Raw genomic sequence first — 20840 nt, 5'->3', positions numbered from 1 at the left:
TCTGACATTCAGAAGTCAAAGTGATTATTAGTTTGAACATGTACAATTTTATTTTATTTTATTTTTTTGAAAAATATCATTGTACTTAGAGAAGTCTTGATTTTGAATGCAATTACATGTCTAACAGATCGTCTTTATCATTGGTGGGTGTAAAGAGAAGATAGAATGAGAATCATCTTTATCATCGTCATTGCATATATAAAATACTGTGTCGTCAAGGGGGAAACAATCAAAAAGTTAACACATCACACCATATCTTGCTAACAGCTAATGGACAAAATATACAAACATTATCATCACCTTCCACTTTTTCTTCTCTTTTTTCCACGTCTCCTATCTTCTTCCTCTTCTTCACTTTCTGATGAATCTGATGACACACTTGAATCTGAATCTGAATCTGACGAATCACTACTTCCAGACTCCTCATCCGACTCCGACACTGGTTTTTGCTGTTGCATGATCAGCCGCGGCATATTCTTCAAATACTCTCGCAAATTCTCTGTCAGTCCACCAAGCCCAATAGACGTAAAGAAGTTTATAGCGAATCTCGTGTTTTTTGGGTTGTCCCTAGGGAATATGGACTCAAACGAATCCTGCATTGTTGGATCCGTCAGGCGTTCATTCAACAGTCGAATTCCCAAATGCTCCGACAGTTCCTGCATCACAATTGACACCAATATACAGAATTTAACAACCAACGAAAACAATCATATAAATCACCATCAGGGTAGACGAGAAATACCTGGAAAAGGATCTTAATAAAAATCCTAGATGAAGATGTGGTGTCTTCTTCAGTCAATCGAATGTAGGACAAAACATGCCATGGGAGAGCATCAGTCCCGAGTAAGTGGGCAAAAAATTTGGCCACATTTCTTAGCTTATTAGTTTCGAGCCTGTGAATCATCGAGTATTGCTGGACAAAGCATTTCTCAAAATTTTCCTGATGCACCTTGTTGATCTTGCAAAATCTTTGCCCCAACAGACCATAATATCGAAGATAAGTTCTCTCCTGACTGCAACATTCCAACAGCATGACGCATAACTCTATCTGCAAAGACCACATCAAACGAATGAGATCAACCACACCTGTACCACTTGTATAACATACAACAATTCCAGACAAACATCGAGATTACACGGCACTATTATAAAAAATGGAAACCAACTTCAATTTCAGGAAAAAGAAAAGAGCAGTGGTTAATATGAAATTGTAGTAAAAAAGTATTAGCAACATTAAGAACTAATAGAACTTACTTCTTGACCAGGCTCAAGTTTAATTTTGAGAAGCTTGTGCCCGGCCTCTTCAAAGTCTACACTGGACATAATTGTCAGATAAATTGTCCTTCTGAGGTTCACAAGATTGGTTTCTGTTTCATCATTTATTAGCATCTGCTCCTCATCTTCTTCTTCAGATTCATCCTCTTCCTCCTCATCCTCATCTGATCCAGCATCAGATCGGTCTTCTTCATCCTCAGATTCCTCACCAAGTATATTTTTCTTTAAATCCTCATAACGCTTCTCATTTTCAAGGAAATTTGGATCAGATTTGAAGATATCTGGAAGAAAAACAGGAAAATATACAAATACATAAATAAGACGAACAACATGAGAACACCCAGTTTGATTAATTAACAAAGCATGTACAAGTTTATATTTAGAAGGGAAAAAAAAAGTACCAAGAGCAATTTCAGGATCTATCTCTTCTTGCAGAGATACTTCATGAGTTAACTGATCTTCTTGCTCTACAAGGTCCAGTTCTGGACGAACAGCTGGATAGCCCTGAATCAAATTCAAAAGGAGGAAAAAAAAAATCAAAACATTGTTGCAGCTACAAAAGAAAATGTGTGCTTGGAATCAAACAAATAGATAACCCTTCACACTGGACATTCCGGGTGCATTGCAAAAAGTGAAATTCAAAATTCAAAGTCACACAATGTTGGTAATATGAAAGTAATACTGGATTTTAAAATGGTGGGGGCAAAAACTCTAGTTACAATTTACTTCCAGACACATTTTACACCAGTTTATATAGAAACGAATTTTCATGGAGAACAAGAAATTGATACAAGAGGCTACTGCTGTGCATTAAAAAGCAATGATTCAATACTCAAATGATAAATTATTTAAAACTTCATCCCATAGTAAGAATTACATCTTAACTCATTCCTAAAAATAATGATAACAACAATAATAACTGAACTCATAACTTAATCTTCCAAAAATTTGTGAACAGTCAATACAATCACAACATCTCAAGAATATTTGAGAAAAGGAACCTTTTAGACTAATAGGGGGAAGAGCTAAGACAAAAAGTCACTATACCTCAAACTTTGCTTTCCTTATTGCAAATAGGCCTTCTATCAGAAACTGGACCCTTTTGTCTATTTCTCCTTCATGAAGAATTCCACGAAAACGCTCAAATATTCCTACAATCATTGAATAAAAAAAATAAAGGGATATGAATATACAATCTTGGGGTACAATAGGAATGGATCATATGTGAATTGTATTTTTTAAAAGAATACGACTAAAACAAATAAATAAACAACCTTGCTTGAACAAAATCTATTCTATAGAGTGAACAATGTCCTTGAGTTCTGAAGACAAATAAAAACAATTTTAACTTTCAGATAATAGAAAATGCTGAAATTCTCAATAATCACATGCTCCAACAAGAGGAAGGCTAAAAAGAAAAAAGTGGAAGCAACTTGAAAGTTGATAATTTTCTGCAGATGGTATAGGATTTTCCAGAAAGCCCAACAAACAGAATGAGCATGGCTAGACAATGATAATTTCACGACACAGATACATGCAAAGAGAAAACAGGGAACCATGGTGAATTAAAATGATTGAGCACTGCCTAATGTAGGACAATGACATACGCACCATGAAGCCCCTTAGGAGAAAGATCATTAAGTATTGATCCACATTCAGTAACAAAACCAACGGCCACCTCCACGCTGTCATCTGTAGGATTCTCCAGCAACACAGTGAGTAACTCTAATGCAATTATTTCATGTGCCACCAGCTGATTAACTAAATGTGCTACAAATTTTACGGCCGCTAGTAGTTGAGGCTGTCAAAGATATATAAAAGCAATGAGGATCAGCAGTATTATTAAATATGGAAGATCTTGCAACTAAATGGAGAAAATTATAAAAACTACAAGCATCGTGCAATATTACCTTGTCATTCCGTTTATATGCTCTTTTGAGCTGCAAGATAATTCTTCTCAATAGAAGATCGCCCACTTCCGGAAATTTGGTATTCACAACAGCAACTAGTGCTGCAAATACATCAGTGAACCCTGGAGATGCCATTTGTGACTTCATGCAGGAACGGCAAAATAGACCCCTACCCCTGATCAGGTTCTCTGCAAATAACTCTGTAATGATATTTTTTATATTAGTAGCATTGACCTTGTTGACAAGCCCATTAATACTTTTTCGAAGTGCATCCCATGTCAAACGTTGATACTCAATGCTGCTCTTATCTTCAACCTCTTTCATCATTCTGGCCAACTTAAATGGTGGAATATAAACCCCCCCACTCTTCCCCAGATTTGAAGCATCAGGATTCAGATTGTTTTCAGACTGTTTTTCCTGTCTGTGTGGTTGTAGATGGTTGAGAGTCCCTGTACCAACGTTTTCTTTCCCCCCAATGTTTCTTCTATCCTCCCTCCATCCACTCACCTCCTTATCTCGTTGATCTTGAGAATTGCTAGACTTGTAATCATGTTTTGAATGCTTCCTCTCCCTATCATTATCAGTCCAATTCCTTCGATCTTCAGATTTTCTATGCAATTCCTTGTCACGCTCATCTTTTGAATCATGACGCAAATGGCGATCCGTAATTTTATTTCCATTCTCTGTTTCACGTTGTCTACGGTCATGCCTCCTATTTTTCCACTCATCTTCATCATAACTGTGATATAATTCTTTTTGGTCTCCTCTCTCTTTTTCTCTACTATGCTGATTTTCATCTTCATGTCTTCTGTCTCTATCATGTCTATTTTTGTTTCTCCCAGTTATCTGTTCATCTTCATCGTTACTTTGATATGATTCTTTCTTGCCACTTCTCCCTAGTTCTCTGTGTGGATTTTTACCCCGATGCCTTCTGTCTCTATCGTGCCTATTTTTTTCTTTATCTACACTCCGCTCATCTTCATCAGAACTTTGGTGTGATTCTTTCCGATCTACTCGCTCCTGTTCTCTCTGCCTATGTTCACTTTGATGCCTTCTGTCTCTATTGTGCCTCTTTTTGTCTCTGTCCATTCTCTGCTCTTCTGCCTCAAAACTTTGATGTGATTCTTTCCGGTCTCCTCTCTCTTGCTCTCTGCACCGATTTCCATCGTGATGCCTTTTGTCTCTACCTTGCCCATTATTCTCTCTGTCTATTCTCTTGTAACCTTCATCAGGAAATCGTTGAGATGCAGTCTTTTTTTCATCTTCGTTCTGCCACCTTTCATGTGTGTGGCCATCATTATTCCCACTAATTCTCTTAGCCTGGTCGTCATCTTTCTTCTCATGTCGTCTACCCCTGTATCCTTCACTGGCATCGGAAGAATCACTATCATCTTCATGATGACCATGTTGTCTATCTCTTTTTCTACTACTATGGGGCTGTCTATTTGTTTTCCTTTTCATTTCATCCTCATCCGACGACTCTCTGCTGTACTTACTATCCATACCAAACCCTGTCAAACAAAAAGAGGTACTTAATAAGCAGGAGGGCTTTTTATTAAGATTTCCAGAAAATATGCATATCAAATAGCGCAGAAGTAGACAATATGAAATGCCCCCAAATAGTCTAAACATGGAGTACACTGCTAAACTGAATACAAGGTAAACATAAGGCTGTTCTCAACAATTATACAATTAATCCTCAATATACATGAGAAGTAAATAATAGTTGCAACATGCTAGACACATGAACCGACACATAATGTAATCCATACTCAAGCTCAAGTCAATCTAACACCCATAATTTAACTCTCACAAGGATTTCTAAGGCCGACTCCTTCGAGACACATTGACCCCAACTGATTTTATCTAGGTCCAACGACATTCTTAATTGCCCCCAACTGATTTTATCCAGGGCCATGAACACTCTCTGTTGACCCCGACTAATTTTATCAAGGGCCATTGATTCTTTTCTTAGACGCCAACTCATTTTATTAAGGGCCATCGACATTCTCGAAAATATCTAATACTTGCCTTTCTAGACTCACAAACTATTTTTTTTAAAAAAACCATCAATATTTCTCTAAATCCAATGATGACATATCACCACTTGAACATTTGATGGAGGCACCTGATATTCACCCAACTTTCCTTTATACACACAATCCTCATACCTCTTTGTCACACTACTCACCAAAATGCATGAGCGACCTCTTTCTCACACAGTCTTCTCACTAGAATGCATGAGAGACCTCTTTCTCACACTATCTCACAATAATGCACGAGTTCTATAGCATGCTTCAAAACCATGTTTTATACCAAAACCACTTCAAAGAAAAACATGTCTCAAAATAACTCAAACTTATTCAGATGTTCTCAACAAATAATCATGTTCATCAACACACAAGCGCATAACACTACATGAGCAAGTCATTACAATATCACATCATCATCAATAACACATAAGATTCAAGAACAACAAAAACTTAAATCATAATTAATAATTATAGCATAACTAAAACACACGCGTTGGTAACAAACAGCAAATAGACACAGTAGAATTCTACTTACCTATTGTGCTCCTAAACAACCAGAGCAAGGTTTTAATGTCCATAGTTCGAAAACCTCAATCGAACTACAATAATTCTCAAAAGAGGTGTTTCCCAAAAAAAGGAAGAAAAAGAAAAAATCTGCCTTCCAACTTAATTTGAACACTCTCAATCAAGTCCAAATTACAAAAAAGAGTTTCCAGAGGCTATAAACTAATTTACAGCTCCTTAATTGAATTTGAAAGAATCTAATCAAAACTCCTTAATTGACTAGGGTCCTTGCTGAAAAGTGTGGGAAGGAGTCCAATAACAGTCCAAGGCTACATCGAGAATAGTTCTAAGGGTTATAAGCCAAACTACAGAACTTAAAAAAGTTCGAAAGAGGTTAGGAGTGAACTCTTACCTACTGAACGCCGCCAAACAGCTTCGAACGCTTGCTGGTTGGGGTTTGAATTGATACGAACTCACAAATCTAACCTTCTTAGTCTACGGGTAATCTGGAACAAGGTAGATAGAACAGTGGGTTGCCGCCAAAATGCATCAAAAGCAGGAAAATCGCAACTACACGGGCCTGGTTCGAAAGAATCAGATCTGCTCTGCGGCTTGTGGGTCTGAATCGCCGGAGGATCGAACTACTGTAGGTCGTCGTGCGTCGCAGGAGAGTCACACAGCCAGTTCGAGATGCCGATGCTCGCGATCAATGGGGACGAGTTTCCGGGCAGAACTGCAGCGTGGGTGATGTCGTCGACCGCGTAGGTGAAGGGCCCGTATCAATGCCTGCTCGCCGGTGACGATACGTCGAGGAAGAACAGTGGCCGAAGAGAGGGCGTCGCGTCTGCAGGTATAGTAGCCAGCAAGCGGAAAACGCAAGAGAAGAGGGCGTCGCGTCTGCAGGTATAGTAGCCAGCAAGCGGAAAACGCAAGAGAAGAGGGCTGGCACCGCGAAAACGAGAAGGGACCGCGACTGGTTCACGATGGGGTGCGGATACCCGGGTAACGGAGGGAGATAGAGAGGGAAAGGAAGGGATTTAGGGTTTCTTTTAATTTTTCCTTTTATCTTTTTATTGCAAATTGGCAACAATTAGGAAAACACTGAGGTAATTGCCTTCGATTTCAAAAAAAAATTATAAAAAATTATAAAAAAAAAAAAAGAAGAAAGATTAATTGTAAAACCCATATGATGATATAATTGGTTGATGTAAATGTTAGGATATCTAAGTATTTATTCTTTTAAAATAAACAATATTGGGAAGGTGCATAATTATAGAGTTATTTTTTAGGATAATATAACTGGTTTAGTTAAGGGTTAACTTTACCCTTATGATGATATAATCTGATAGAGAGCCGTTGGGCTTTGGAGTTCTTGAAGCCCAAAACACAAAACACAGGCCCCAAAAGCAGCCCAATTATCTAATTGGATATTCTAATAGATGGGCTTTTCAGAACTGAAATTACACCATGTTTTGTACTTCTTAAAAGTTCAACAAACCAATAGATGATGACCAATGAATTGTTGCATATATAGAGACACAAAAAGCTTAAAACAATATTTCTTTAACTATTATAAGAGTAAATACTAAGAATATAGGGATTGAATGGTTACAAAATTTAAAAGTTATATTTTTTTAATTAACAAAAAAAAAGAAAGAAAGAAGAAGATTGAAAATCTTTTTAGAATGGGTGGGTCGGAAAGTCACACACCCGGCTTCCCCCACCATTAATGCCACTTCTTCTCATCATGATGTTGGGATATTGTTTCCCAACAATAAAGCAACGCATAACCTAATCTTCATTCTAATATTCTTATATATCAAAATGCAATGTTGCTCCAAATACTACAGGGTTTAATAAATGTTAAATTGCGTTGCATACGAGTTTTGGAAAATTAAAAAACAAAACGCATCAAATTGGAAGACAAGGAGTTTATTGATGTAGAATAATGTTTGAAAGGGACATTAAAGGACGAAGCTGTCCGGAAGAGACAATCTGGGGAAGGCCTGAATTGGAAACAGTGACTATGGGGCTATAGCTTTTGGAAGATGGAAACAGATGAAGCAAGATAGAGGGTACCTCTTTTTGGCCGTCGGCCCCCTAAATTCATCCATCGCATAGGGTGGCCTGCGTTGGAGGCTCCATCGTCCGATGACCAACCGTGATTTCATTTCGTCTTCAGATATTAATTAATCAGCCTCCCGCAGGACACGTACCCTCAAATCAGGTGATTTCATTTGTATATTTTATCTTTTCTGGCGTTACTTTCATTTTAGATTCGCTTCATTTCATCGGTCCAATCAATCTAAATACTTTTGTTATATCTATTTAAAATACTATTTTTTATATTTTTGAAGGGTTCTATTTCACATTTACCGAAGAGGACAATGTTTTTCCTCATTTATAAACTTTATTTTAATTGCTTTGTGTATCTCCATCTACTTCACGTGATTCTTTCACTTACCAAATTACAACAATGCCCAATCTTTTTTTTGTCAGGCAATGATATGATAAGCTCCATCCTTAAATTAATGTGGCGCCAATTTAAAGTAAAAGCTGGCCTCGCCTTTTCTTTCCCACTCCTACTCATACCCCCTATTACCTCTCCGGACCTTTCATACTCATACCCCCTATTACCTCTCCGGGCGGACCTTTCATACCGCTGCTCTATTCATTTTTCTAATAATTACATCATTTCTTTTGTTTCATCCCTTCTGCTGCCACTTGCATCAATTAATACAAATATAAAATAAAACGCATCAAATTCTTTCCTTGCTTTACGAGAATAGCCAACACCTGAAGATTTGCATTTCTGCCTTACCTTTCGCCACCAAATTTCCATTTATGATTATAAATTTGAAAAATAATAAAAATAAAAACTTGCATTTAAAAGGGTATTAGAAAAAAAAAGAATTTGTGGCAAACTTAATATTGAAGAAAACAAGAACAATTCCTGTTCGGATGAATTATAAGAAACGTCAAGGAATTTGATTCCCTCTCCCCTTTCATAGGGAAGGAAACGCACAAGGCATTACATAAAGAGGAAATTAAAATTCGGGGGGGGGGGAAAACACGCGCCTCCCTAGCGCGTGACATTCCTTCCATTCAATTACATTAAGCATTCATGATTTAGTTGCTACCAAATTAATCTCTACCTTAACAACGCATTAATGTTCATCAATTTTCACGTTCGTCTACTGCTGGGTTATTCCATTTATGTACACTAAAGTCTAAAACTACACAAGCAGGCCAAAGAATATCGAACTCTTACGCGTGCAACCCCGCCGCACGTGTGTCAGAACTCCGTCAAACACTTGTTGTTGTTATTCTCCCAACTGAAGGAGGTCGACGGAGTTGACGACGCCGATGGTGGAAACGAAGCCGGGGATCTCTGTCTATGGAAGTATTCCGTTATACCCACACCACCGAGCGCTGGATTCTTCGTCAACTCCGTTTCTTCGTCAGGGGGTAAAAATGGCGGACGCATGACCTCCGTTAATAGGTCCCACTTCACGCCGTTAAAAAACGCATGCTCTTTGATCTCACATGCGCCGCGTACGTACCCTAACCGCCTGGTGGGGTCCTTCACTAGCAACCGTTCGATTAAATCCGTTAAATCCGAACGCTTTCCGATCAACTCCGGAGCTTTCAACAGAACGTTTCCAAACGTCTCTTTCCGGTTCTTCCCCTTAAACGGCGTCGTCCCGTAGAGCATCTCGTACGTGAGAATCCCCAGGGCCCACCAGTCGACGGCGAATTCATGTCCCTCGCCTCGAACGACCTCCGGCGAAATATACTCCTCTGTTCCGACAAACGAGTTCGACCGCTCGCCGTTGGAGAAACTCGGCTTCCGGCGGCTCACAGGGCTAACCCGAGCCAATTTAGCCTTCCTTGACCCGTCTCGAGCATTGGAGGTCGCCATAAACCATCGCGTCAATTTCCGCCCGTTTTTTGGCCGGACGACCACCGTCGGCTTCTCGTGGCCGGAGTTATCAAGCGAGACGACGTCATTTACTGTTCTGCGAGTCAAATTACGCGACAAATCAAAGTCCGTGAGAGTAACGTGACCCGATTGTTGAATCAATACATTCTCCGGCTTCAAATCTCGATAGACGATGCCCAGGCTATGGAGGTAGTCGAGCGCACAGACTATCTCGGCCAAATAGAACCTGATGACGGCGGGCGAGAAAACCCGGTCCATTTGACGGTGACGCAAGACGTTAAGGTCGCCGCCAGGACAGTAGGGAAGGGCCCAGCCCAAAAATTCGTCGGACTCGAATGAACCGATAATGTGGGGGAGGAAGGGGTGGGGTTTAGGGAAGGACAAACGAGAAAGAACCTGAATCTCCCAACGGGCTCTGCGCTCCGCGTCGAGCTTGGAGACAAAAGAGGATTTGTCGACGACCTTGAGAGCAAAGGGGAAATGAGCAGGGTCATCGGCAAGGCGGTGGTGGACGAGGAAGACGGTCCCCATGGCTCCTTTTCCGAGTACCCTGAGGGCCCCGAGACTGTGAAGATCGAGGTCTGGCGCGGATGGGTGATCCAAATCCATGTCTAAGCTTGGGAGGAAAGAGGATGGAGGGAAAGAGAGATGATTTATTGGCATTTATAGGAGGGCATTTGGGTTTGTTGGTATTGGGCGTATTTTGCGCCTTTTTTACGCTCCTTATGGAGTTTCTCACACTTCAGTTACTATTACTACTCCCTTCTCTCTTCAGCTAAGCTACATATATTTTAGTTTTAGCATACAGAGATCATACATTCCTTTTTCTTTCATTAAGGGATATTAGTGACATGATCATGGGAAGAAATAAATAGCTAGAAATGGCACCCACCCAGCCGTAGAGATGTGTTGAGTGTCATGAGCTGGTTAAAGTGAAGAATTTCAAGTTTTAAAACAAATACTGGGGCACACGTGTAGCCCATAAAACCAGGGAAAAAAAACCAAAAAAGATTGGTCGTTGATCCGAAGGGCTATAGCAATATCGATATCAGAGATAGGATGACATTTCACATCTACCATTCCACAAGACATGCCTCCCCATTCAGTCCTACCTACCTACCTACCCGTTTTGCTATTACCGTCGATTACTCTCACGTTAACTAGTTAATTAAGTGAAAGATCATGTATTTATAAAATAACAAATATTATATCTTCCAGAATTTAATTTGAAATTTTGGCACCAAGACAACATGGTACAATAGAAGCAATGTTTTTTAATTCACACGGCCTTGTCTTCTTTGTCAATTCTATATTTGAAATTGAATTAAGACTACTCAAACAGTGAATGCTTTGTTAAGCAACTAATCCCTTAAAAACCGAAAGCCATCAACAAAGTTGAGTAGGGAGCGCATAGGCTATAGGATTAGGTTATCCTCTATTATTAAATAAAAACAAAATTATTTAAAATATAAAAAAAAAAAGTTAAATGCTTGGTATATGATATGATATTATAAAACTAATATTACATTTCATGTGTCTATGATTTTATCAGATTTTTTATAATTTTTATATTGGTTTGGTTCAAATCGGTGACGGAATTATATGTAATTAGAAATTCAGGGTGAAATATGATATAACATGAATTTTTATTAAACTTTTTTTTTTTTTCCTGCAATCAAAAGGTTTAATTAGCATCTGTTGGAAAAAATAGCATATAATTTAAAGGATGGGACAAAAGAAAAAGAAGAGGGCATCAGCATGTGTGAAACTAATAAAGTTGAATTAATTAATGAGCTACATAAAGGAGGTCTATATATACAAAATTCAGACTCCCAAATGTCTTTTTCACCCTTTAGGCTGTCCTCGACTGAAATTTTAATTCATTTAGGTGCCGCCCTTAATATTTTACATTTTATAAATATTACAATATTGTAATAATTACTGTATGATCAATAAAATAACAATCATTCAACCAACATTAAGAAGAAGAGGAAGAATAAAAAAAGCTACCAAAACGCATTGGATTTATATGTATATATATATATAAAGAAATTTAAGAATATATATATATATATATATATGTGAAATATAACTAAGAGTAGTAAATAGAAAAGGAAGTGATAGATTTTTAGGGACAGAAAAACCCCACTTATTATTGTTTATGGAAAATCATAAAATGTATTCCTGTCGGGGCATCATTTGGTTTTTGGGCGAAAAAACTAAATAGAGAAATTAAAAGGTAAAGGCTAAATACACTTTGGTGTTGCACTTGTCGGCCATGATTTCGCCATTAAAAAAGATCACCCCTTTTTGTTTCTTTGTTTTTCAACACTATTTCCTTCTATATAATAGGCCTTAAAATGTTTATAAATGTCTAACTTAATGAATTTATTTATTTATTTAAAAAGAGTACGGAAATTAATTTATGATATCTTAGAGGAAAGAAAAAAAGAGAGTGAGTGGATAATGGGCTATAAGTGGGAAGCAGCACAAAGCCCACCTCCCCAAATATTTGACCGTATCGAGTTCAAATATCGGGTACACCTACTAATCATTTTATTGCATTATGATTCCAATTTATAGGTTGAATTTCGTAGGATATGATAGGATATTGTGGTGTATGGTGTCACACGAGTACACCATCATGGCTGCCCGCATCACATCAACTTGCTTGACTTTATATATTTATAATACATGCGAGTGTGTATTAATTGCTGGAATCATGCACTGCCCAAATATAATGACTGAAAACCCCTTTTCTTTTTCTGAAATTTGTAATTATTATGATGACGCCAATTCTTCATCATTTACTCATTCCCATTTAATTCAATAATTCAACTATTATTTACATTGTACTAACCCAATTATTTTTCCAATTTGGAAGTGTAATATTTTTATGAATGAATATTATTGGGAATTAATTAGGAGATTAAATGAATGTAGGTATCCGGCCCACATTAGTTTTGGGCCCAACAATAATTCTCCTATGTTCTTCTTTTGAAACGATAAACTGAAAAACTAAATAAACACGGAGTTGGGTGTGATCCTGAGAAGGGAATCAGAATAGAAGCTTGTTGTGGTTGTTGTTAGGTGAAAGACGACGGAGTGGAATAAAATGGAGAGATATAGGCGTAAAGAACAGGTTAAATATAAGGGTCATGGATACAGTCATTACAAACACACAAACACATTCTTCAAATATTTAAGGACACTTCTTTTATGCTTTTATCTTCTCCGCCGCTACTTCCCGTCACCGTCGCCGTTGCCGCCGCTGTGTCTATGTTCTTCTCAAGGAAAAAAACACACATTCCGTTACTCTTAAATACTTCAAGAGTTTACATTTGGAAAATGGAATCCCAGTTCTTAATCAATAACCCCAAAAAAAGGAAGCAAAAAAAAAATACACCCTCCCCCCCTCCACCCCTCCACCGCATTAATAATTCATTATAATCATATATCAATCGTTCCACATGGAGAAAACCCCAGGGTTAGAACCCTGCACCGAATCCCCCGACCAGCTACCATACCCACCAGCATTAGGCGGCATATCATAGTCAACCTTAACCAGTGCGTATTCTTCAGCTGGGGCGCCGTTGTTCGCGGTGGCCGATGTAGAACCCATCCCAAATGCATTCCCAAGATACCCTCCATTACTATTATTATTAGGATTCTCAAAATGATTTGCACTGGACAACGCATTATTGTTGTTGTTACTACTCTCCAAATTAGACCCTCCGCCACCGCCGCCCATGTTGATCATCCCATGGAGCAAACCCGGATGGTTATGAAGATACCCACCACCAGCGCCGCCGTAGAATTGATGGTTGTTGTTGTTGTTGTTAGGATAAGGGGCATTATCAGATTGGTGGTGGTGAAGCTGGAGTTGGGTGTGCATGTAAGTAGAAGAGTGGTGAAAGGAGGAGGGATCGTTGGTGTATTGAGAAATGTCGTGGTGGTTTTGAAGAGAGAGGAAAGGCTGGGTTTGAAGGTGGTGGTGGTGGTGGTGGTGATGGTGGTCCATATTCAAATTAGGCTGTTGGAGTAGAGGGTAAGAGGGTTGTTGTTGTTGTTGTAGCCTGTGATTGGAGGAATTACTAGACGATGATGAGCTTCCATATTGGAAAGAAGAGGAGGAACCAAGCGCAATCATTTCGTCCCGCTTTCGAGACGACTCGATGGCTTGTGCCTCTTTCAGACGTTTGGCAGCACCGCCGCCTATTGGGAGCGTGTTGCTCTCTAGTATGCTTTTCACGTCGTAACGGCTCATGTCAAAGTTGGTGACTGCATTAAGCCCTCTGAATTTTATGGCCGCTATGTCGTATGCCTCTGCTGCCTCCTCTTCCGTGCCTACAACCCATACCAACATCCATCCATTCATCCATCAAAACTATACCATAACAAAGATATAAAGTTAACAACTAACTAACTAACTAACTTACTGAAGGTTCCCAAATAAAGATCTTTGTTTCCTGCCACTCTGCCAATCCTAGCCTGCCATCTCCCATGCTGGTGGTGCCTATTTTAACGCCCACATATATATATATATATATATATATATATATATATTTATATACTTAATTACATAGAGTTGCTGTGATGAAAAATAAAATAAAATAAAATAAATATTGAACCTTGTAACTCCACGATACATTGACGCGCCCCTTGAAAACCCACTACTCTTCCTGAAATCAAACGCACGTATACTTACAACAAATCTTAGAGGAAACAATGATAGAATTAAAACTAGAAGTAGGACCACCTTCTAATGGAAGCCACAAATTCTTGTCTTGTCATGTGCTTCATTTCCTCAACTTCCTTCTCGTAGTTACTAATCTGCAATAAAAAAGAAAAAAATAGTTCATGAAATTTGGAAATTATATATAATAATAAGAACATGAATGTTAAAAATTAGTGTGAAAAGTGGTAGATTACAGGAAAGTTGGTGGTGGTGGATGTTCCCCAATACTTCAATGCAGCAAGATCATAAGCCCTAGCTGCTTTATCTTCTTTGTCATACCCACCTGCCCATCATTTCAAACAAATAATTTAATCCTCAATTACAAATTAAATATATACACAGAGACAGTGATGGGAACAAAAGTAACACTCACCCAAATAGACTGCTCCACAGATGATGGCAGAGACAAAGATCAGCATGTAAGAAAGTCAAACAAAGTTAGGTGCAGCCTTTATATAGCTTTTTCTTTATAATCAAAATGAAAAAAGAAAAAGAAAAAGGTTTCACCTTGGCGACCCTTCCTCGACTGCCCTTCCCTCCTGCAACTATTATCCCATAAATGTGCTTCATACCTTCCCGTCCATCTATGCCTACAATTTACCATACAAAGGCTCAGATTAAGTCACGAATTTAACATAGCATCAGACCCATAACCATTCAATACCTGGTCACTCCGCGATAAATTGAAGTCCTTTGCCCAAAAGTGTCCAAAGTTCTTCTAGGAGTGACATCGAGAGTGGTATTATTGTTTGCATTGTCAGGGGTGGAGCTGGTTTCACAAGTAGAGGGCTTCCCACTGCCCATTGAAAGTGTCAAAGACTGCAAGCTGTTGGAGTTATCTTGAGGGTCATAGTTAGTAGTAGAGTCCATATTGATGGGAGCAGCCGCGGGTGTTGGGTGTTGTTGAAGAGGAACCAATCTTGTGATTGGAAACAAGTAATCCGTATCATTCGCTTCATGAATTTGGTTAAACCCAATGAGATCTGCCTCATTTTCTGCCTTGCTTACGCCTAAAAAGTCTGCTACTTTCGGAACTTCACCTCCACCTTGACCACTTATCAGATTCCACTCTACAACAAGCATATGCATATGGAGAATTTGAAAGAGGATAAAAATGAAGCAGTAAAAAAAAAAAGAGAGGATAAAAATGATTACCGTGGGTTTGAAATGGGATATCCATATTGTCATTCTCCAAATTTCCCAAAGAGAAGTGATGGGCATGAGTTGGTGTTTGAAGATGTGGAGGCAAAGAGGGATTAGTGGGTGAAAGTGGAAAGGAAAGCCAATTGTTGGAGTTCATGGATCCCATATTCTTCTTCTCCTACTTCTTATTCTTCTTCTTCTTCTTCTTCAGCCTGAAAAAATGGGGAAATTCCATTGCAACAAAGTAATATGAGAGAAGAGAAAAGCAAGAGAGTTGAGATAATATATAGAGGGGATTAGGGTTACCCTTTAAAAAGAGTGTAGATTAGGGTTTGGTTGTTTGTTAAGGGCTTGGAAGAGAAGCATGTAATTGAGGAGACAGAGTGAAAAGGTGGGGAGGAAGGGGAAGAGGCTAAAAAGAGAATTTGAGAGAGATACAAAGTACTTAATTTAAACAAAAAATGAATGAATGAATTAATTAAGCATTTATTATGATGATGATGATTATTATTATTATTATTATTATTATTTAGAGAAGAAGAGAGAAGAAGAGAAAGGAAGAGAAAAGAAGAGAAAATGGTGTTGTAGTATGGTGTTACCCTTTCCAAAGCATTTGAAATAATTATATATAAAGAAGAAGGTTACATTATTTTAGTTGAAGTCGAGATCCTTGTGTCTGCACACTCAGACAAATCCTCAACTCCAACTGCAAAAATCCAATCTTTCTCTCTCTCACCAACTTGGAATATCGGAACTCCCGTCCTCGATCTCTTCAATTATGACTCCTCAAACCCCAGCATTGCCACACTCAAAAATCATATCTTTCTCTCTCTCTCTCTCTCTCGAGAGAGATAAATACTGTTACGTAAACTTTCAATCTCTCTCCCTCCTTCATATCACATATCATATCACATATCATATCATGTTCACTTGAAAAGGGTTTTATCGGTTTAGAAGGATGAAAGAAAGAAACCCATCTGCATGGGACGTATTGAGTTTGATGTGGTGGTGAAAGGGTTGGTCCGTGGTTGGAAGGTAGAGCATGGGGTGTAAGGAATATGAAAATGGAGGGAGGGGGGTTGAGTGAAATTAATAAAAGCAAAAAAGAATCAGCGGGACTCCCCAAGCTTAAATATGTTGACCACCTAATCGGTATTCGGACCCCTCAAAGACCCCCCAAGAACAATCACATTCTGTATGTATATATTAAAAAAGAAAAGGAAGGGTTCACTATTATTATTATTATTATTTTTCTCTGCTCTCCGGATATAATAAAAAGAGAAGAATTGGAAAGGAAATCCATGTGTAGGTAGGTATGGTCCTGACAAACCTCTCCAGTGTCAGGGAAGAAAGAGTTAAAAGGTGAGAATTTGTTTGTTCTTAGTTAGTAATGCAAGTTTGCGTTGACTGACTCAGAATGCAAGTGTGAAAGTAAATGGGTTTGTTTGTTTGTTTGTTTGTTTGATTGCTTGATTGCGTATGGGAAAAGGGGTTTAGAGGAGGGGGAAAAGGATAGGAAGAGTAAATAAGAAGAGGAGAAGAGGGCGTTTATGGAGAAACAGGCACTCGAGAACCCATACATAAAAGGGAAAAAGTATTTGGGGGGGGACACTTTCCCGATGCCTACTGGGAGGAATCGCCGGGAAAGTGCTCGTGTCGCCTCGAATCCAAACAACCCATCAAACCAATTCTTCCATTCATATTCATATTCTATTCAACATTTTGGGTTAGGGTTAGGGTTAGGGTTAGGGTTTCATCACAAACGCTTTGCTTTCCTGCCTTCTTCTTTCACTCTCATCCATCTACACCTATTACTATTTCATTCAAACCTCAATTACATCTCCATATACTCTTCCTTTTACTTTTATTTCCAACTCTTTAATTATTTCTTGGGATATACTGCAAAAAAAAAAAAAAAAAAAATTTCTTGGGATCATTCATAATGGCCACATTAATTAGCGCAATCTTAGTATTAGTCTTCATAGTACCCATATAAATACAATTGATATAAATTATTTGATTTACAAAGACATTTATCAATCCTTGTATATTTCTAATCACGACATCAATGTGTTCGTCGTGTCGCTTTTATTTATTTATATAGAGATGGATTAAGAAATTAAAATTGCAGCAAATCCCGAGTTATATTCAGCTCTCGACCACCGGTGTACAAAATGGTAATTAAATTGTAGTGTTTGGACCATGTTTAAGTTTAGAAATTTATACATAGAACGATGGAGTGATTTGATGAGGAAGGAAATAGAAGTGATGAGATTCGATTATTTAAAGATGTTGAGAGCAAGTTGCATGACAGGCAGTAAGAAAAAATGAGGTCGACAGAATTGGAAGGTGAGTTCAAAATTGTTAATTCCCACGAGACATGCATCTTGGAAGGGCATGTGCATCGCATTGTCTCGTTCTATGCAATTCCCACGAAACTAAACTAAACTAAAACTCAACCCAACCCAACCCATTGCTTCCTATAATATTATTATGCTCATATACATTCAATGCTTCTTCACTTCTCCATTATTTTCTACATTTTGGTATATGCTATGCTATGCATTCTTTCACAGTTCATCAATTCCTCACAAACCTGGAGGACCACTCCTAATTTAACTATGCAATTATGTTTCTACTACAACTAAATAATTTGATCTTGTCTCCTTGGGACGTGCACTTCAAATCTCAAGCTTATTCATATATAATAAACCAAACATCAAAGAAGATAAACTTCCATCAACCCATTTCTTGGGCTGTAAAACAAGCCTGCAACTAACCCAAGTGTGTCCACACCTCATTGTTTCAGCCCATTGGCGATCCTCATGTCTTCTCAATACAACTGAAAACCTCCTTTTCCTTCTTCCTTTCAACTTGGAAACCAAAACCAGAATCTTTCTTTTGCGCTGCACAAAATACTTTTCTCTTACAAACATTATCTGACATTCAGAATCATGCTCAAAGTTTAATGCAAATTAACAGGCTATGCTTAAAGAGAGATCAAGTTTTCAGCTTTAAGCTTCTATTTTCTATTTGTCTCCAAAAGTAAATTCAGCTGAACTTATTTCGATTGGTAGTTCAGCAGAGAACAAGGAGGGAGAAGATTCCCAAGTTGATGCAAGACCAGAACACAGCTCAGATATATTGTAACTGTAATATCATCAACATATATATGAACATAATGCGAGAATACATAGATTTGCAGCAAATCAGAAGCCATCTCACAGCTGGATATGAATATCAATTTAGGACACATACTTGTACTGAGAAATCTAGATCTTATCGAGCTTCTGGGTTGGCTTTCGATATGGCATTTTGAGCAGCCATGTGGTAATCAAAGGGGCAGTCATGTTTGTCAGAGTAACGATGAACTGTACAAAATACATTACCACACCGACAATTGAACCCGGTTAAACCAACACGCTTGTTACAAGAGTTGCAACGTTTTGGACCCTCATTTTTTGGTTTCTCACCTTCCACAGATCCCATTGCTGGCAGTGTATGTGATTCACCAGTCTTTGGTTCCACAAAAATGGCATCATTGCTAACACTTTCAGGCACTTCCTTAAAGCTACTAGACGATCCATTGACAAAATTTTCAATAGATGAAGCAGCAAGCTTAGCCTGATCTTGTTTCAGCATCACGTCTTTATGACACTTGGAGCACATGTTCTTAGTGGCTACACTACCGAAGAAGCCACAGTTGTTGATGCACAGGAAAGGACCCTCCGGAGGAGCTTGGCATCCAGCCTCATCATGAGAATCCATCTTTCAGAGTATACTGCATTAAAATCACTCCAAAAAATACTCAAAAAGAAAAGAAGATGCAATTTTAAACAAAAAAAGGCAAAGAGTGGTGCACAATGCTTAAGGTTGGTTTAAAACCACAAAGGCGAATCACTTGGAACATAAAGTATTTCTCGTCGTTCGTACCCTGTAAATATTCAAAACTCAGGAATCTTTCTCATGTCCCAGTTTGGAATGGATGATGCATAGAAAGAAATTATAGTTGAAGGAAGTAGGAAGCAATATATCCAGAGACGGCATCTCAAATGCTGAAAACTATTATTGGCTCCAACTACCAATTATCATTTACGTCTATAAACTTCTATTTATATCACTCTGGTCCTCAAGTTCTACTCATATCACTCTGGTTCTCTAAACTCACAACTATTCCAAAAGTATACCACAAGACATTGATATGATAAGTTTATGCTGGTAATAAAAAATTCTTTACGTCCATGCTTCATTTTGAAATGAAGTATTGCTAGATAGGCTTGAAATGAGATAGTTAGACCAATGTCCTGTCTGGAGAGTGGAAACAACAAATTACCATACCACATTTGAACTTTTAAGCAGAGTAAGTAGGATAAAAGAAGATGGAAATCAGCAAGCCTAAGTATCAATCTCTTCAGATACCCCTCTTCCATCCTTCGTTGAAGAATTCTTAAACCTCTGTTCGCTTTCCACAGGATAAAGTGTCAGCTAGTAATGATTTGAAGCTTAATTTCATAACCACTGCCATGTTCTCTACATTTCTAGCAACCCAACTGTATACAAGACTTGTAATGCAGTCACCATATAGAATCATATGAAGTTTGAATACGTTTCAATGGCATACACAGCTTGGCAAACCCACGAAACACCAATCAGTAGGCAACAAAAATACTCAAAAAATAAAAAAATAAAAAAAAATCCCAAACCCCCACTCTGTTTGTACACAACAACACAGTTGAAAAGTTTCAGCAGCGAAAGGAGTATTCAAAGAAGGCAACACGAGGAACAGACCATAAGCCCTAACCTGACGAAGGATATATCCGAGAGACGAATCTTTAATCTCGATCGAAGAACTCAGAATCCCATGGGAAGTATAACCAACCCCGGCTTCTAATGTATATAAATATACATGAAACGACAAAAGAAAATCAGGGTCGAGGTGGAATTACTCTGAACTGATAGCTTAAACAATCAATTAAGATTTAATCCAAATCAATTGGCGCAAAAAAAGGGAGCAATTTAAAAACCTAACCTCAATAGCTTTTGAATCACCACCGAGGAGGGAGGGAGGGAGGGAGGGAGGGAGGGAGAGAGAGAGAGAGAGAGGGAGAGAGAGAGAGAGAGAGCGTTTCTTCTCGCTGTCCTTGTAGGATTAGCGTCAGCAGCGAAAGCTCTTCACTGACCTGACCACTCCATACACGTGGCATCTCTCTATTGGTCTCTTGGTCTCCCTCCCCTCCGTCTTAAATTTTAATTCAAACAAACAGCAAGATGATCGATATTCTTTTCCTGCGTTA

General features: G+C 38.5%; 4 protein-coding genes and 2 long non-coding RNA genes across 7 annotated transcripts; 1 reads left to right on the top strand and 5 right to left on the bottom strand.

Moving 5' to 3' along the window:
- Nucleotides 1-163: 163 nt before the first annotated feature.
- On the bottom strand, nucleotides 164-6672 carry LOC111448393 (pre-mRNA-splicing factor CWC22 homolog). Its single transcript, XM_023087963.1, has 8 exons — nucleotides 6135-6672; nucleotides 3186-4696; nucleotides 2887-3076; nucleotides 2323-2426; nucleotides 1677-1779; nucleotides 1255-1556; nucleotides 743-1048; nucleotides 164-656 (listed from the first exon to the last, which is right to left on the bottom strand). Exons 2-8 carry the CDS (start codon nucleotides 4686-4688, stop codon nucleotides 297-299), a joined length of 2868 nt encoding a protein of 955 aa, XP_022943731.1. The 5' UTR covers nucleotides 4689-4696; nucleotides 6135-6672; the 3' UTR covers nucleotides 164-296.
- On the top strand, nucleotides 6515-6768 carry LOC111448394. The gene is made up of 2 exons (XR_002711428.1): nucleotides 6515-6572; nucleotides 6626-6768. It is a non-coding gene; the product is annotated as an uncharacterized LOC111448394 (long non-coding RNA).
- Nucleotides 6769-8208: 1440 nt separating this feature from the next.
- LOC111448925 lies at nucleotides 8209-8417 on the bottom strand. Its single transcript, XR_002711505.1, has 2 exons — nucleotides 8374-8417; nucleotides 8209-8334 (listed from the first exon to the last, which is right to left on the bottom strand). It is a non-coding gene; the product is annotated as an uncharacterized LOC111448925 (long non-coding RNA).
- Nucleotides 8418-8786: 369 nt separating this feature from the next.
- LOC111449077 (serine/threonine-protein kinase UCN-like) lies at nucleotides 8787-10454 on the bottom strand. The gene has a single exon (XM_023088926.1). It carries the CDS (start codon nucleotides 10326-10328, stop codon nucleotides 9018-9020), a length of 1311 nt encoding a protein of 436 aa, XP_022944694.1. The 5' UTR covers nucleotides 10329-10454; the 3' UTR covers nucleotides 8787-9017.
- Nucleotides 10455-13097: 2643 nt separating this feature from the next.
- On the bottom strand, nucleotides 13098-15949 carry LOC111449076 (AP2-like ethylene-responsive transcription factor PLT2). Its single transcript, XM_023088925.1, has 10 exons — nucleotides 15853-15949; nucleotides 15559-15758; nucleotides 15068-15473; nucleotides 14911-14993; nucleotides 14777-14785; nucleotides 14598-14686; nucleotides 14425-14498; nucleotides 14297-14347; nucleotides 14105-14181; nucleotides 13098-14012 (listed from the first exon to the last, which is right to left on the bottom strand). The coding sequence occupies exons 2-10, from the start codon at nucleotides 15710-15712 to the stop codon at nucleotides 13123-13125; spliced, it is 1833 nt and encodes a 610-aa protein (XP_022944693.1). The 5' UTR covers nucleotides 15713-15758; nucleotides 15853-15949; the 3' UTR covers nucleotides 13098-13122.
- Nucleotides 15950-18658: 2709 nt separating this feature from the next.
- LOC111449078 (zinc finger A20 and AN1 domain-containing stress-associated protein 8-like) lies at nucleotides 18659-20652 on the bottom strand. 2 transcript variants are annotated; one of them, XM_023088928.1, is made up of 3 exons: nucleotides 20576-20652; nucleotides 20335-20433; nucleotides 18659-19327 (listed from the first exon to the last, which is right to left on the bottom strand). In XM_023088928.1, exon 3 carries the CDS (start codon nucleotides 19312-19314, stop codon nucleotides 18826-18828), a length of 489 nt encoding a protein of 162 aa, XP_022944696.1. In that variant the 5' UTR covers nucleotides 19315-19327; nucleotides 20335-20433; nucleotides 20576-20652; the 3' UTR covers nucleotides 18659-18825. The 2 variants fall into 2 exon arrangements, with proteins under 2 accessions (XP_022944696.1, XP_022944695.1); XM_023088927.1 differs by having other exon boundaries at nucleotides 20348-20433.
- Between the last annotated feature and the right edge of the window lie 188 nt (nucleotides 20653-20840).

Source organism: Cucurbita moschata, unplaced genomic scaffold, assembly GCF_002738365.1.
Source record: "Cucurbita moschata cultivar Rifu unplaced genomic scaffold, Cmos_1.0 Cmo_Scf00010, whole genome shotgun sequence".
In the NCBI taxonomy this organism is placed as follows: Eukaryota; Viridiplantae; Streptophyta; class Magnoliopsida; order Cucurbitales; family Cucurbitaceae; genus Cucurbita; species Cucurbita moschata.
This window is presented reverse-complemented; position numbering and strand designations above follow the sequence as displayed.

Bases quoted from the DNA above. Each gene is read 5' to 3' on its own strand.
- LOC111448393 (XM_023087963.1), bottom strand. From the start codon at position 4,688: ATGGATAGTAAGTACAGCAGAGAGTCGTCGGATGAGGATGAAATGAAA. The intron at 1,780-2,322 runs GTATAGTGACTT...AATTTGATTCAG, and splicing joins TAAGGAAAGCAAAGTTTGAG to GGCTATCCAGCTGTTCGTCC. The intron at 1,557-1,676 runs GTACTTTTTTTT...TTTTTCTTCCAG, and splicing joins AGATCCTGAAATTGCTCTTG to ATATCTTCAAATCTGATCCA.
- LOC111449077 (XM_023088926.1), bottom strand. From the start codon at position 10,328: ATGCCAATAAATCATCTCTCTTTCCCTCCATCCTCTTTCCTCCCAAGC.
- LOC111449076 (XM_023088925.1), bottom strand. From the start codon at position 15,712: ATGGGATCCATGAACTCCAACAATTGGCTTTCCTTTCCACTTTCACCC. The intron at 15,474-15,558 runs GTAATCATTTTT...TGCTTGTTGTAG, and splicing joins TATCCCATTTCAAACCCACG to AGTGGAATCTGATAAGTGGT. The intron at 14,348-14,424 runs GTGGTCCTACTT...GTTTGATTTCAG, and splicing joins TTTGTGGCTTCCATTAGAAG to GAAGAGTAGTGGGTTTTCAA.
- LOC111449078 (XM_023088928.1), bottom strand. From the start codon at position 19,314: ATGGATTCTCATGATGAGGCTGGATGCCAAGCTCCTCCGGAGGGTCCT.